Source organism: Nicotiana attenuata, chromosome 2 (genome assembly GCF_001879085.1).
Source record: "Nicotiana attenuata strain UT chromosome 2, NIATTr2, whole genome shotgun sequence".
In the NCBI taxonomy this organism is placed as follows: Eukaryota; Viridiplantae; Streptophyta; class Magnoliopsida; order Solanales; family Solanaceae; genus Nicotiana; species Nicotiana attenuata.
In genome coordinates, this window is record NC_031990.1 from 71,238,582 (window position 1) to 71,253,275 (window position 14,694).

The window sequence follows — 14,694 nt, forward strand, 5'->3', positions numbered from 1 at the left end:
ATAAGTACACTAGAACTCCAGCATAATATACTGGAGTTCCAGCAAAGTATACCGGTCCAGTATAATATGCTGGAAGTTCATACACAAGTGCTCGAATCTCCAGTATATTATGCTGGAACTTTCCGTGTGTTGGAGTTCCAGCATAATATGCTAGAAGTTCATACACAGGTGTACCGAACTCCAGTATATTATGCTGGACCGGTCTCTGTTGCAGTAAAATAGTGGCTATTTTTTATTGGCTTGGTAAACGCTGGCTATTTTTGAATGACCAATCCGAAAACCAGCTAGACACCGTGCTATTTTTACAAATTTCACGCTCCGCACGCTACTAGATAGATTATCAAAGAGCGAGCAAAACCAAGTAAAAGTTGTAGCTACGGGCCTAACCCTCCAGAATATTTCTCAATGTCATCCTTAACATTCTCTCCCACTCACTCACTATTCGCTCCTCCAACTCTGCCATTCAAATACAACTCCACCAGTTCCTCAATATTTGCAATTTTCAGTTTCAAATGCCAAAAGCATGTAATCCCAGGAAATGGGAAGTCGGGTTCCCTCCGCAAAGGAAACAGATACCCAGCATTGAAATTGAAATTGAAATTGAAATCTTCTGACCAAGAAATGGAAACCCAAGATTCCGCTCAAACTGCTGAGATTAGTGTTGGCCCTTCTACCAGTTTACTGTCTTTTCTTTGCCCCTTGCTTAAACTCTTTTCAGTGAGTTTGTTCTTTTCCTATATTGCTTTAGTGTTCTTTTCTTCTTTCACTCTCTTTTTCTCCTCATTTCAATATTCGAAAATTTGGGATTTCTCATTTAAAATCCTAAACCAACTGCTTTCCAGGGGATGCGTCTAGTCTAAGGTCATGCCTAGTAGTTTGTTCATTGTGCTGCTGATTCTATTTTCTGAATGTTATTTGTTTCTTTTCTGCTTTCTTCATGTAAAAATTAATTGACATTCTTATGTTTATTATAATATTGTTGGTCATCATGCAGGGAGGAGACCCCTCAACCAAAAGAAACTATTTATTGGAGGTACCATCACATTATAAGTTCTTCGAGTTGTTTTTCATTTTACGTGGTCGAGTTCTGCACCTGTTATTGTCAATTGGTCATGCATTATCAGTATTGGTATAGAAGTCGTTCGAATAGGCAAACATAATTACTTTGAGGTTGATAGACAATTGGAATGGAAAAAGAAAAACAATGGAGCTAATCTTGGATAGATGATCTAGTCGTGCGTATATCTGCCAAAAGAAAAAGGAATAGTAATTTAAACATTCACAAATGCTTAGGGATCTCTCTATAGGCTAGTGTCTAGTAGCTTGATTTTTATCGAAGCTGCAAGTTTGGATCAGTTAGCTGGTTATTTCCCAGGGTTACCTGTTAAAGCTCAGTGCTTCTCTATTAAATAAATATCCTGTTCAAGTTTTGCTTGTACTTCTCTTTTGTTTTTCCTTCCTGCCGTTACATAAATTCTAGCTACATTAAGGGTATGGTGATTTTATAAATTTTTTGGAAAACATTCGTAGTGGATCTTTAGATAATTATGTGTGAGAGAAGTTAAATTTATCTAAAGTTAGGCATTAATGCCACTTATTACAAAATACGAATTAAAGAAACTTAAAACATGAGATTGTTGTATGAATCTTGTGAAGGGAAACAAGAAAGAAGGATGTTAAATAAGCAAAAAAAGATCATGAGATGCAGTAGTGAAAGCTCAGAGACTTAAGAAGAAGGAGGACTCAAATTTTCCACCAGTTATTGACTTCCCATGCCAAATGATCCTAGATTTTGCAGAAATTAACCACTTTTAAGTTTGTAAATCAATTCATTCACTTTGTGATTAGCTTGATCATGCTAACTTTGAAATGTGTATGGATTTCGACTATTTCGATATATGATGTATTAGAGATTGATTAGCAACAGAAGTGAAAATTAGTAATTTATTAATCCCCTTAGATCAGCAAACAATTAGGTTATTTGTAAGTTACTATTTTCCTTAGAGCAGCATAGACTTTGCTGATGTATGTGCACAACCCTTGAAAACTTTGATTTCCTTATTCACGAAAAGAAGAATAAGAAAAAGGAATTAATGGTCTGATTTTTTCACTTTGTCTTTCTGAGATAACATGGTTTTGGGTTAGATACTAGATAGGATTTTTGAACTTTGTAGAATTATTTTGATAGCTACAATCTCATCTAACACATTTATTTCTCTGAACATAATTATGGGAATGTATGCAAATAGCTGTTAACTTTGTTAGACGAGTTGCTGGCTTAATTTGTTTTAGATTTTTACTTATTGCTGCCATTTTAGCCTTTCATGTTTCACTTGATCTTTGAGAACCTGTTTCTTGTAGGAAGCAACATCCAGACTTTCTACCCTGGCAAGACTTCCATGGGGTTCAAGAGCACAATATGGTAAATTAGGTAGTAAAGATGGTACTAAAGTTAATCCTCCAATGCACCTGCAGATCTTTGAATTTGGTGAGCATCTCTTTGTTGTGTGCTAAGCTTAAATCATCAGTCCCTTCGAATTACAAACATTAGCAGTTTTTCTGTATCTATGAGATTTGACACGCTGAAGAAAAATAAAAAAACTTTGAAGTATGTTTTTCTCATACACGCATGAGCAAAAACAAAGTGGAAAGTTCAGAGTCTTAGCTTGTAATGCTCATATGACAAAGTATCAACGCTTATATTTGATAAATACCCAGCTTGTCATCTAAGAGTTAGCATCTTTTACCCAAAATGAAGGGGTAAGCTATTTGTTTCGTAGTCAGTTGAACTAGACGAAAACTAGCTTATTTTATTGATATGTCTGCTTTTGCAGTATTCTCTAATCTCTCTCTTCTCAAGCTATGCACACAGCACACTTTAAATTAGGAAAATTCCCTTAAGTAGTGTGACTAAATGTGAAACCTAAACTGATTGTAGGAGCATTAAATGTAACTTTTCATACAACTCTAAATATGAACCCTATTAGAAACTTTCGTTAAGGGGTGTAGCATCCACATTTATCTCGTGTAATGATGCAACTGAATGCATGTGTTGCTTCATAATGGAATAACTCAGGTTCTTATAGGAATTGTCAACAGAGGCGTGCCCATTTTGCAGAAGGGTTAGAGAGGCAATGACCGAACTTGATCTATCTGCAGAAGTGAGTATTGTCTTCAAGATTTAATTTGATAATCCTCATCTCTCCTCATATATGTTGTAATTAGGTGCAATATTCTTGGAGCGAGTCATGATTCTAGACTAGGTTCATGTCCACACCGAGTTTCTGATGTCCCATAATGCTCTTCTTAACAAATGCAGTTAGCCTCAGTTGTTCTTTATTCTTTTTTCTCTTTAATTTTTTTCTGTTTTAGGAAAATCCTTTTTTCTTGTTCCGAAACGAGAGAGTAATGATTTTTGATCCTGTATCTTTCCAACTTCCTAGTCTTGGTTTCCATTTTTTCAGATGTAATAGAAACCCTTTAGCTTACCCCACCCTTTACTTGCTGCAGTTTATTTTTTATATATTTAGAAAGAACATATGCTAAAATAAGTGATATCAACTTTTCTGGTTTCAGTTGCATAAGTAGATTCCTTCCTTTGTTTCTTTTAGTATGATTCCTACCTCAAAATCCATGGGGTAATATTTTTTCTGTAAGATCCTTTCACGTAGAAAAAAGAAAACTGCAGTTGCTATAATGATGTAGTTTATTAGTAGCTTTAGGAATATATATACATCCATCAAAGTTACACAGATAACATAGCTAAGCGCGCTTAAGAGTCACCCTGTCTGTTCCAAATTACTTGACAATACTTACCATTTTAGTACTTGAGTCCTTCCCCAAATGGACAAGTTTCCATCTCAAAAGTTCAATGTAATATACACTGATATAGGTATTACTTGTTTATTTTATTTTATTTTTTAACTTTTTGAAAACTGCCCCCACCTTCACACTTTTTGGGTATAATTTTCCAAGTTTTAATCCACACTGATTCCATAATAGTTTTTTCTTTTATGAGAAAAAGAGTCCAAGATAATAATCGATTCACACTTTCTCTTCTTGATGTCCATGATAGTCAAACAGGATTCAAATAAAATCTAAGGAAAGTATTCATTAGCCAGTTTAACATAATTGCAGTCTTTGCAAGCTAAGGACAGGGGAGCAGTTGGTTTCTTTTTCTATGTTATTTTCCTCAAATGAGGGCTGTGAGGGTTTCAGTTAAGACACGATATCCTGAGGAGATAAAGGGGACTCTGTATGGACTGGTTCTTGGTTTTTCTCTCTTTTTATTTTTCCCTATCAGTAGGACTGGCTATTGGTTTTGGAACTGATACAACGTCTTTGCAAGAAATTTTCAAAATTCAGATCGAGTCTCTTATCTAAACATTCAAATAGAAGCAAAGAAAGCTGACGAGTGTTCTTCTTCCAAGTTTGAGATGTAGGGAATTGGAATCTACACCTTTTATGCTGAAAAGGTTTAATTTTTTCTGAAACTTGATTGAGTACGGCAATATATCCTATGTAAGATCACGAGATTAGCTAGATTTGAGAAAGTCCAGTTTTTCTGGTATCATTGTACTTATTACGTTTTGTTAGACGCTGTACGGGGAAATACAATTTAGCAATGTGCCCATCATAAAGCTAGATGCTATCTCAATTTCTATTCCTCAAAGGGATCCTCAGCATCTGTTTGCAGATTACCTGAAGCTGAAGTAGATGGGGTTCATCCAAACTAAATTAAGTCTTCTTTCTGTTTCACCTCAAAACCTTGCCATTATGTTACATAATTATATAATTTAGACATATCATCGGACCATTTGCTTTCTATTAAACATGAAAATCTGCAATTCTCCCAGTTATTGAAAGATCCAGATCGGTCCTCATCACTTGTTAATAGGAATAAAAAAGAACATGGTTTAAATGCGAAGCCCTTCTGTGGTTGATTCTTTTGTTGTGACTTGATTATGAGTTTTAATGTATTCTTTTGCCACAACATATAATCGCATTAATATGTTGAATACTAAAGTTATTTATCTTGTCAATATTTCTGCTTTATCTTTGCTATGTGGTTATCTTACGGCCCAAATGTGATTTTGTAGATTTATCCATGTCCAAAGGGTTCGGTAAGACACCGAGAAATGGTTAGAAGATTGGGAGGCAAAGAACAGTATGTAGATCATCTTCAGATTAAATTTTTAATTAAGGTTTTGTTAATTTGGCAAGCACTAGAGGATTTTTTTCCTTTTCTGGAAAGAAAACAAGTTCCGAAATGCTAGTTAAAAGGTAGAATAAAGAATGCTGAACCATGAGAAGGGGAAGATGAAAACAAGTTCATGGATGACACTATTATATCGTTTTCTGACTGTCTCTTCTTTCTGAATCACGAATGCATAATCATCATTAGCCAACATCTCAAAATAATTATCATACTTCTTAGGGTTATTCTCTTATGTAACATCCCATAAACTAACATTCACCTTGTGCCCTAACACTACAAGGTTAGCCATATTCACCGTCCAATATCAAAAAACATGCTCGAAAACCTCAACAAAAGGCAGTACTAGCTTTCCGACGACCGCCTCATCGAACGTGACAATTTTCTTGATTTGCCATGGGTTGTTTAAATCTAGAACTGGAGGAGGGTATATGTCTCTTATTTCTATTAGGTGACGAGTTACTAACAACGGAGTGTTGCTAGCTTTGCATCCTCCTCCTTCTTCTTCTTCTTCTTCTGCTTTTGATGGGATGAAATTGTAAAAGAAAGTCCTCATTATCATAATGAAAGTCTAATTTGATGAATTTACAGGCAAAGAAACTTTGGTACAACGTTGAGAAAAAGGTGTTTAGAATTTTATAGGGATGTTTTCGTATTGATTTTGGAAATTTAAGGTACTAGGGAATGTTTTCCTAGTAAAATTGGGTTTCCTATTTTTACCGTATATAGGATAAACAATTTATATCGGTTTATGAAACTTGCCTTGTATTTTCTACTATTTTACTACCATATTATATTATAAGCACGTTCAAGTCTCATTTTTTTGAATCTTTTAAAAAAACTATTTTTAGTATATTTAATTTTAACGGTAGAAGTCAATTGTATTACACTACTCCCACCTGGATTCGACTACTATTGGCCATATGGACATGATAAGAGATATTCATCCTCAATTGGGGCGCACACAACTAACCGATTTTGGGATCATCATTTAAGTTATAACACAATGTATAAACATTTACATGTTTAGCCACTTCAGAACAACTTCAGATATATGTGATCAAAGTTTAAAAAAAAGAAATTGTGTTTTAAGTTTGGCTCTTGGGTGAAATTCATTATCTTCCCATTTGCAATAGCCATACGATATTGGCTGCAACAAAACATAAACATAACAACTAAATACGATTACAACTCAAAAAATAATACCCTACATCATTAGCCAATAGTAGAGTCCCAATTGAGGATGAACATCTCTTATCATGTCCATCTGGCCAATAGTAGTCGAATCCAGGTGGGAGTAGTGTAATACAATTGACTTCTAAGCGTAAAAAAAATAAATATACTAAAAATATATTTTTTTAAAAGATTCAAAAAATTGAAGAAAAAAGGAGACTTGAACGCGTTTATAATATGATATGGTAGTAAAATAGTAATAAATACCAGGCAAGTTTCATAAACCGATATAAATTGTTTATCCTATATACAGTAAAAATAGGAAACCCAACTTTACTTGGAAAACATTCCCTAGTACCTTAAATTTCCAAAATCAATATGAAAACATCCCTATAAAATCCTAAACACCTTTTCTCAATGTTGTACCAAAGTTTCTTTGTCTGTAAATTCATCAAATTAGACTTTCATTATGATGAAGAAGACTTTCTTTTACAATTTCATCCCATCAAGAGCAGAAGCATGCAAAGCTAGCAACACGCCGTGGTTAGTAACTCGTCACCTAATAGAAATAAGAGACATATAAACTCCTCCAGTTCTAGATTTAAAGAATCCATGGCAAATCAAGAAAATTGTCACGTACGATGAGGCGGTCGTCGGAAAGCTAGTGCTGCCTTTTGTTGAGGTTTTCGAGCATGTTTTCCGATATTGGACGTTGAATATGGATAACCTTGTAGTGTTAGGGAACAAGATGAATGTTAGTTATGGGATGTTACAGAAGAGAATAACCCTAAGAAGTATGATAATTATTTCTGAAAACAAGTTCATGGATGACTCTATTATAAAGAATGTCTCTTCTTTCTGAATCCTATCTTTGTATATCCCCTTAACTGGATATCCTTGCCTAGTATATTCATATGGATAAGAGACAAGAAGCTAATCACTTTTTGACGAAGTAAGTAAAATTCATTAAATAGCATCAAGCAGATGCAATGAGTACACACTAGCCTCCCAAGACCCCACATGTGGAATTTCACTGGGTTTGTTGTTGTAAGCAGTTGCAATGAGTACAACAGGGTGGGATAGATAGCTCCAGTACAAATGAGTCTATGCTAAGATGGGAGGTAACAAACCTTATCAAAAAGATGGGAGGTAACAAAATCCAAAAAAATAGTCCGCACTATTTACAGGGGTGGTATAGTTCCAACTAAAAAGGTTCACTATGAGACAAGAAGCTAATTACTAGGTATTTGTTTAGGGCCATAGTTTTCAAAGTTTAGGTTCTAGCCTACTACTGTTCCTTCTATCATTCTTAACTTAGTGAATTGTTGATATTTTGCAGGTTCCCGTTCCTTGTGGACCCAAATACTGGAACTTCACTCTATGAAAGTGGTAAGAAGCTGGGAGTTCCTTTTCTCTATTGAATTATTGGTGTTTGAGGCAGTTTCATCTTAGTGCTGAATAACCGTTTGTTTTCCAGCCAAATTAGGTAGCAATACTACGTACATGCTTTAGTTTTTAAATGTTAGTGGGCGGGTTAAGCATTTAATTTGTGCTGCCCTGGATTAAAATACTAAGCATAGTTGTGCCCTTGATTGTCTTAACTAGCTTAAGAACAGATGCTATCCCCCTTTTTTTCTCTAGCAGTCGATGCAGGAACTTTTATGTTTGGTGTACAGTTGTAGGGGTAGATGCATCAAGCAAGGAGAGAACAACTTAGTTCTTAGTTATGTCTGGTTTAAGCAACTACACTACTATTTTACCGTCCCTTCTACAGTTTCACACAAGAAAAGCAAAGCTTTAGTACCCACTATTGAAAGAGGACTTGCTTTTGGGACATTGGATTACCAGGCAAGTTCGTCATGACAAGAGTAAGAACCCATATATACTGAGCAATTCTGCCGAATCTGGTGGCAAATAGGTCAGAACAACTGCCAGAAAAAGAAAAAAAAGATTTTACAGTCTCAGCCTCTCAGGTTGGGTTTAAAAGTAGTAGATATTTATATTCAACAATCTCGCGACACTTAAATATGTCCAGTGTGCTAAGTCTGTCTGGAGTGGTAAGCCAAAGAAAGAAAGCTACTCTTGGGATTGTTTAGGAGTCACAGCAAAGGTGCCCATTTCCCTTGTTTCTAATGGAAATATTTACATGTGTCTCCTTTCCATTTCACTTCACACAGCTCCAGTAGAAGGAAGCATAGCCATAAGAATGGGGTTCACCTACTGTTGTAGTTCTCTAGATCATTTTCTTCCAGCCGAGCACACCACTGGCCATTTTTAATTACATCAGCTACTTTAGAATGAATGCTAAGACCCATATGTCGTAGCAAATGAACGACTTACCAAAAGAAAAAAAGAAGCAAATAAAGAGAGAACAAGAGCTGCAGTGGGTATCATACATCATACCAACTCCTTTTCATCCGGAGGCACCTCCTTTTTGATTGGGATATGATATTAGAAAGAACTGATGAGACGACCTGCATTCTAGCACCAACTCTTCATGCAGGGCTGCACGAGCTTTCTATATGACTCCGTTCCTCTAGGCTCTAGTAAACTAATGAATGGTTTTTTCTTTCTCAGGTGATATTGTTAAATATTTATTTCAGCAATATGGTCAAGGAAGGAATCCATCTACTGGCCTCTTGGAAAGGTATTTTAAGTACCTATTTTCAGTGCATACTCAGAATTTTTGTAAGTGGTGTCGGCATTTAAAGAACTGAACAAATGAACAAATCAAACAGAATTTTGACATTATTAATAAAACACAATACAAGTATATTACTACAACACTTTTAAAAAGTTTTCCTTTTTCAAAAATGTATTCATGATAACTTTAGTAGAAACATAATTCTCAAGAAATCTTTTCCTCGTTTAGACATCAAAAGGAACTTTTTTTCCATCCATTAAAAGGAACTTCAGCGTAGTGGTATAGTAGATTCTTACAATTGTGAAGCTAGGAATTGATTCCTTTTGCATCCTCAATTTTATATTTAATAAATGAGGCTAAAAAAATGTAAAACATACATGTCAAAGCTGAGGATTGAAAGCCGGACCAATTAAGCCAGTGACATGTTTGACCAGTAGAACTAGGAAGTGTATTTTGTCCAATATCGTCAATATATATAGTCAGACCTCTCTATAACAACATCCGTATATAATAGCTATTCATTATAAAAGTCAATTTTTTCTCGGAACCGATTTTTTATGTTATATTTTACCTATCTATAATCGCTTTTTACCTATAAAAGCAACAATCATCTTTATAGTTGTACACTCTATGTAATTCCCCTCTATAACAACCATGTAAAATCTCTGAGATCACCAATAATAAGTCTAAAGATTTTGATAAAATATTTTTAAACATAAATGCATCACTTATGATAAAGAATGCTATGTTAGTACATACTTCCATAATTAAAGATTTCATTCAATTCCATTATAACATATGCTTGCATATTTTTATTCCATTGCACAAAAGTTTTTATCTTGCATAATGTTCGATATTTGAAGATCTGCACATATTTTTTATATTGGACAAAGTTTCCTTCGTGGATAATGTTTAAGAATTGAAGATGTGCACATTTATTTAATGCACATTTAGTTATGAATTTATTAATAATATATTAGCTTTCTTTAGTATTTAATTGATGAAATATGCATATCTTTTGAGATTTTAAATTTGAGTAATTTTTATTTTATTTTTTATATGTAACATTAACAAAAGAAAAGAATTTAATTGGTGGATAATTTTTATCTATAGCAACCAAATAATATTTAAACGTCAAACGCTTTTATAGGTGTATAAAAGTCACTCACTATAAAAGCCAAAAATTATCAGAACAAAGGATGCTGTTATAGAAAGGTTTGACTGTATTATGTAGCGTTTGTTCTTACATTTTATTTATATGTAGTAAAAGTTTTCAACCAAACGTTGTCACCGGACATCGCTTAGCCTAAGGTTGCTCCACCCCCAAAGGCGTATCCGGTGTAGAAGCTATGGGTTCAATTGAACCCATAGCTTTTGCTCATACCCTGTATTTTTGTCCAAAAAATCATTAAATATGTACAAATAATAAATTTTGAATCCATTAAATTAGATGAGATATGGTAAAATTGCGAATCTGAACCTATAAAGTTTAAATCCTAGATCCGCCTCTGTCCACCCCCACCTATCTTCACTAATGAATGAAACATCCTAATTTTGGCACTTATTCCCTCGCGGGGGTTGGGGGAGAGGGACTTCGGGATGGGATAGCATAGAAGGAAGAGGCTACTGCAGAGGAAATTACCTTCAGATCAGTTTTCTATGATTGATTTCTCTATTAGTTCTGCTTTGTGATGGTATTTGTGTTCAATGTATAAAATACACCTGTCGATCGACTTACCCAGTGAATTTACAGTCAAACTTCTCTATAACAGCGTCGTTTGTTCCGATATTTTTGGCCGCTATAGTGAAGTGCTGTTATAGAAAACATATATTATAACATAACATAAAAATTGGTTCCAAGAAAAACTTGGCTTTTATAGTGAATGGGTGTTATGTAAGGATGTTATAGAGAGGTTTGACTGAAGCTGAATGTTGAGAGATAAATGAGAGGTACTTATTTTCTATTCATTATAGTCCACAGGCTGTTTGACTTAAAATGACATTCATGTCATCTGCCTTACGATTCCATGTCTGTTCAGAAATGGAAATTTAGCGAAAGAGGTCATAGTACATAAACAATATAGAAGTAAAACTAGTCAGGAATGGATGCATCTTTAACTGGAGATCTATATGTAAGCAAGTTCTTTTTAACGGCTTTCACTTAGTAACACAAACAATTATGTGTACTGCCAAAAGAAATTAGGCCTCTACCATCTGGACTGCTATAATTTCTTAGACTCAAGCCTGAGAATATTTTCTGCATACATTACAAGATCAAAGTGTTTTACCATCACTTAGAACAGCAGAAATTTCATGGTCTCTGTAAACATCATTGAGCAGTGAAAAAATGCAATGTAAACCAGCTGATTAAGACAGTAGTCACTCAACTTCTAGGTTGATGGTATTATTTCCTTTCAAAGTATATGATGCTAAATATTGCGCAGAAGTCTGAACTGCAGTTTATGGCTTGAAGACAAATGTATATTGATCTGTTTATGATTTTAACATAATTTATGTATTGGAAACGTACAGTACCATCATAACAGGATGGATGCCAACTCTTCTTCGAGCAGGAAGAGGAATGACATTATGGGATAGATCCAGGAAAGAGCCACCGCCTAAAAAGCTGGAACTCTTCTCATATGAGAATAATCCTGTAAGACTACTACTAAATCAATGCTTATTTCAGAGAAAATATTGACTGTTCGTCTTGTAACTTGACAAATTTTCTTTGCACCACGAAATAGGTGATTATTTAATTTGAGACTTCAGATAATCAGATATAAACTGGCTAAAGTTGAAAAAATTGTCGTGGCCATCACTAATGATTATCAGAAACTATTCTTCTTATAATCCCTACCAGGAAAGGTCCAATCACATCATCCATTCACTAGTCATTTAGATGATCTGCTTTAGCTTTTACTGGACAAGCTACGAGATTTATTTGCATTTAAGTTTACACAGGCCCTTTAGTCATGAACCTGCTATTTCCTGAAAACTTGACTTCGTATCGGATGTTAATGACCAATGAAACATATCGCGAAGCTTGTGGAAAATTTGCTTATTTAACTGATTGAGGTCTTCTCATAATTGCTCTGCCACATAGAATGAACTTAGGTTCTATAAATATTTGAATCATATTTGCCTCACATAAGCCTTTGATCATGAAAAGCAATATGTAGATTAGCATATATGCAATTCATGGTTTGACTAAATGCACTATTATCTTATGCTATCCTTAAATACGGAGGAACTCCCAGAAAAACCTGTAATATGAGCAAAAGACAAACATGCTCATGTACTGATGCAAAATACTACTTTTTTGAAATTGACAGAATTGTTTCCTTCCTTTTATCAATTTTTTCCTGTCACAGTATGCTCGGATAGTGCGTGAAGCACTTTGTGAACTGGAGCTTCCTTACATACTGAATAACGTAGCTGAAGGATCAGCACGTGAAGAGTTACTCATAAAAATATCTGGTGGAAAGGAGGTTAGGTTTCCTTTTCGATGTTCTTGTTAACCTGCAGTCTAATACCCTTCTATAGCTCTGCTAACGAAGCTTCGCTTAGTCATTTTAAAGGAGGGTTGTGGTAGGTTGACAACGTGCCTAAATAGTCAAACTTGATGAATCCGATGAACATTGAATTTTCTGAACATGCGTTAGTCTCGAATAGAGTGGAATGGATGCAAAGGATTCATATGGTTGATTCCAACTAATTGGGAGTAATATTTAATTGATTGATTTATAGTCTATCCCTCTTCTATGTCAGTACCGGTCATATCCGCTACCATCTAGTACATATTACCTAAATAAGTCGATAAAAGAAAAAGCCAAACCTTAGAGTTCGCTGCCGGTACAGTTCCTTATGACTTCTAGGCCTCTTCTAGGCTTTCTGCCTCTAAGCAACTGAACCCACGATCATGGCAGTATCAGCGAAACACCATCTGTAATTGAAGTTTTCCCTTGCAAAAGATCCGGAGAATCACGACTTTGGCTAGATTGCTTTGGGAATAGGAAGTGATCTTTTTGTTGCAACTCATTCTACTTTATTTCTTTATGTTTCAGAACAAGCTAAATCAAGAGAGTGCATCATTGCTCATAATATTTCTAGCTTCAAAAGAGAAGTTTTGACATAAAACTGGTTTTCCCCATTTTATTAGACAACTTTTTGCTAGTGAAAATTAAATTGAAGTCCAATTCATTTTGCAGGTACCTTACCTTGTTGATCCAAATACAGGCACACAAATTGGTGACTACAAGAAGATAATATCATACTTGTTTCAGACCTATTCTTTGAATGCTCTATAGTTGTGTTTACCTTGAAAATGGTAATGACAATTATATTTGATTTTGTGGTTCTAAAAATACGTGATCTATTTTGATACTAGTTGTTAGGCAATAGATGCTAAGTGTAAATAAAGAGAATAAGGAAAGCAAACCAAAGTTGTCACAAAACTGAGCCACGAGCTGGCCGGAGCAGGGCTTCGAGGCTTGCTTAGGGCAGTTGGTAGTGAGCTATTGATGAAGAAACAATAATAATGAAAGCCTCAAAGATGGCCTTTTGCGGTTAATAATGAGCAATAAATGAAGAACAATGGAAGAATAAGCAATAAATGTGTAGAACAATTGTTTAAGCAAGAGCAGAGAATGTTGTATATAATCAATGTATCGTGCTTTTACAAAATGACAAGGGTCCCCGGGAGAATCCTAACATGGTACATGTCTAGTTATGATGAGGAAATGCTTATTGGTACAACTGTGTAACGGCTCAGTATGGATATGTACTATTTTTGCAGACTCTGTCAGTTCCAATCACGTGCCCTCGGGAACTTCCCACCCTTCCATGATGGTTGTTGATTTTCATGTTGCCTCGAGGTAAGTTATGATGAGTCCTCGATATACCCTCTCGAGGTGAGGGCTACGAGCCTTAGACTGCGCTTCGAGCTCATCGAGGCCGGGCTTGGAAATGCCATAGAAGCCTTAAAATCGGCCTTCCCTGATTTTGACCGTATACAGATAGTCCTCGCGTTTCTTGGAATGAAATAACACGGAATGATTTGAATTCTTCAACTCTTCAATGCATACACCATTATGTCAGTTACGTCACGCGAGCAGTTGATGTGACAAAAAAGGGATGTTCAAAAGTCACGTTCGCACGACTCTCGAAAAGCCTCGAACTAATTACGATGGTTGGCCGTCCTTTGGCTTTCCCCAATGCGTACTACTGGCCTTTATAAATACTCTAATCCTTCACTCCTTGTTCTTCATCATATCTCCGAACTTTCAACAGCTCTCCTTACTTCTTTCCTGCGCTTGTTTCTCACCCAGTTTTTCTCTTTTCCTCTGAAATCTTTCAGTAGAAATGGCGAAGACCTCTAGAACCGTTCCCCAAGGTGATAAAGCTTCTTCGTCTTCACGCTCGTCTAAGGGTAAGGCCATAGTGTCTCCTCGTCTTGAGGAATGCATCCCCGGACCCCTGTGAGACATCCTCCGATTTCACAGTTGACAAGCCTTCTTCGAAATCGGAGCGGTGCGAACCCATGTCCCGATACATTAGCCTGATAACCGACACTGGGAAGGTGAAAGCTGACTGCCGCTGGGGAGAGGCGGTGCAAGTGGAGGCTCCTTCTGGGGAGGAAAATATAACGACACACAAACTC

General features: G+C 35.6%; 1 protein-coding gene across 1 annotated transcript; it reads left to right on the plus strand.

Annotated features, from left to right (window-relative positions):
* On the plus strand, nucleotides 370-13,604 carry LOC109212304. The gene is made up of 10 exons (XM_019375938.1): nucleotides 370-717; nucleotides 995-1,033; nucleotides 2,362-2,488; nucleotides 3,100-3,161; nucleotides 5,100-5,167; nucleotides 7,728-7,777; nucleotides 8,966-9,035; nucleotides 11,565-11,688; nucleotides 12,407-12,523; nucleotides 13,244-13,604. Exons 1-10 carry the CDS (start codon nucleotides 406-408, stop codon nucleotides 13,340-13,342), a joined length of 1,068 nt encoding a protein of 355 aa, XP_019231483.1. The 5' UTR covers nucleotides 370-405; the 3' UTR covers nucleotides 13,343-13,604.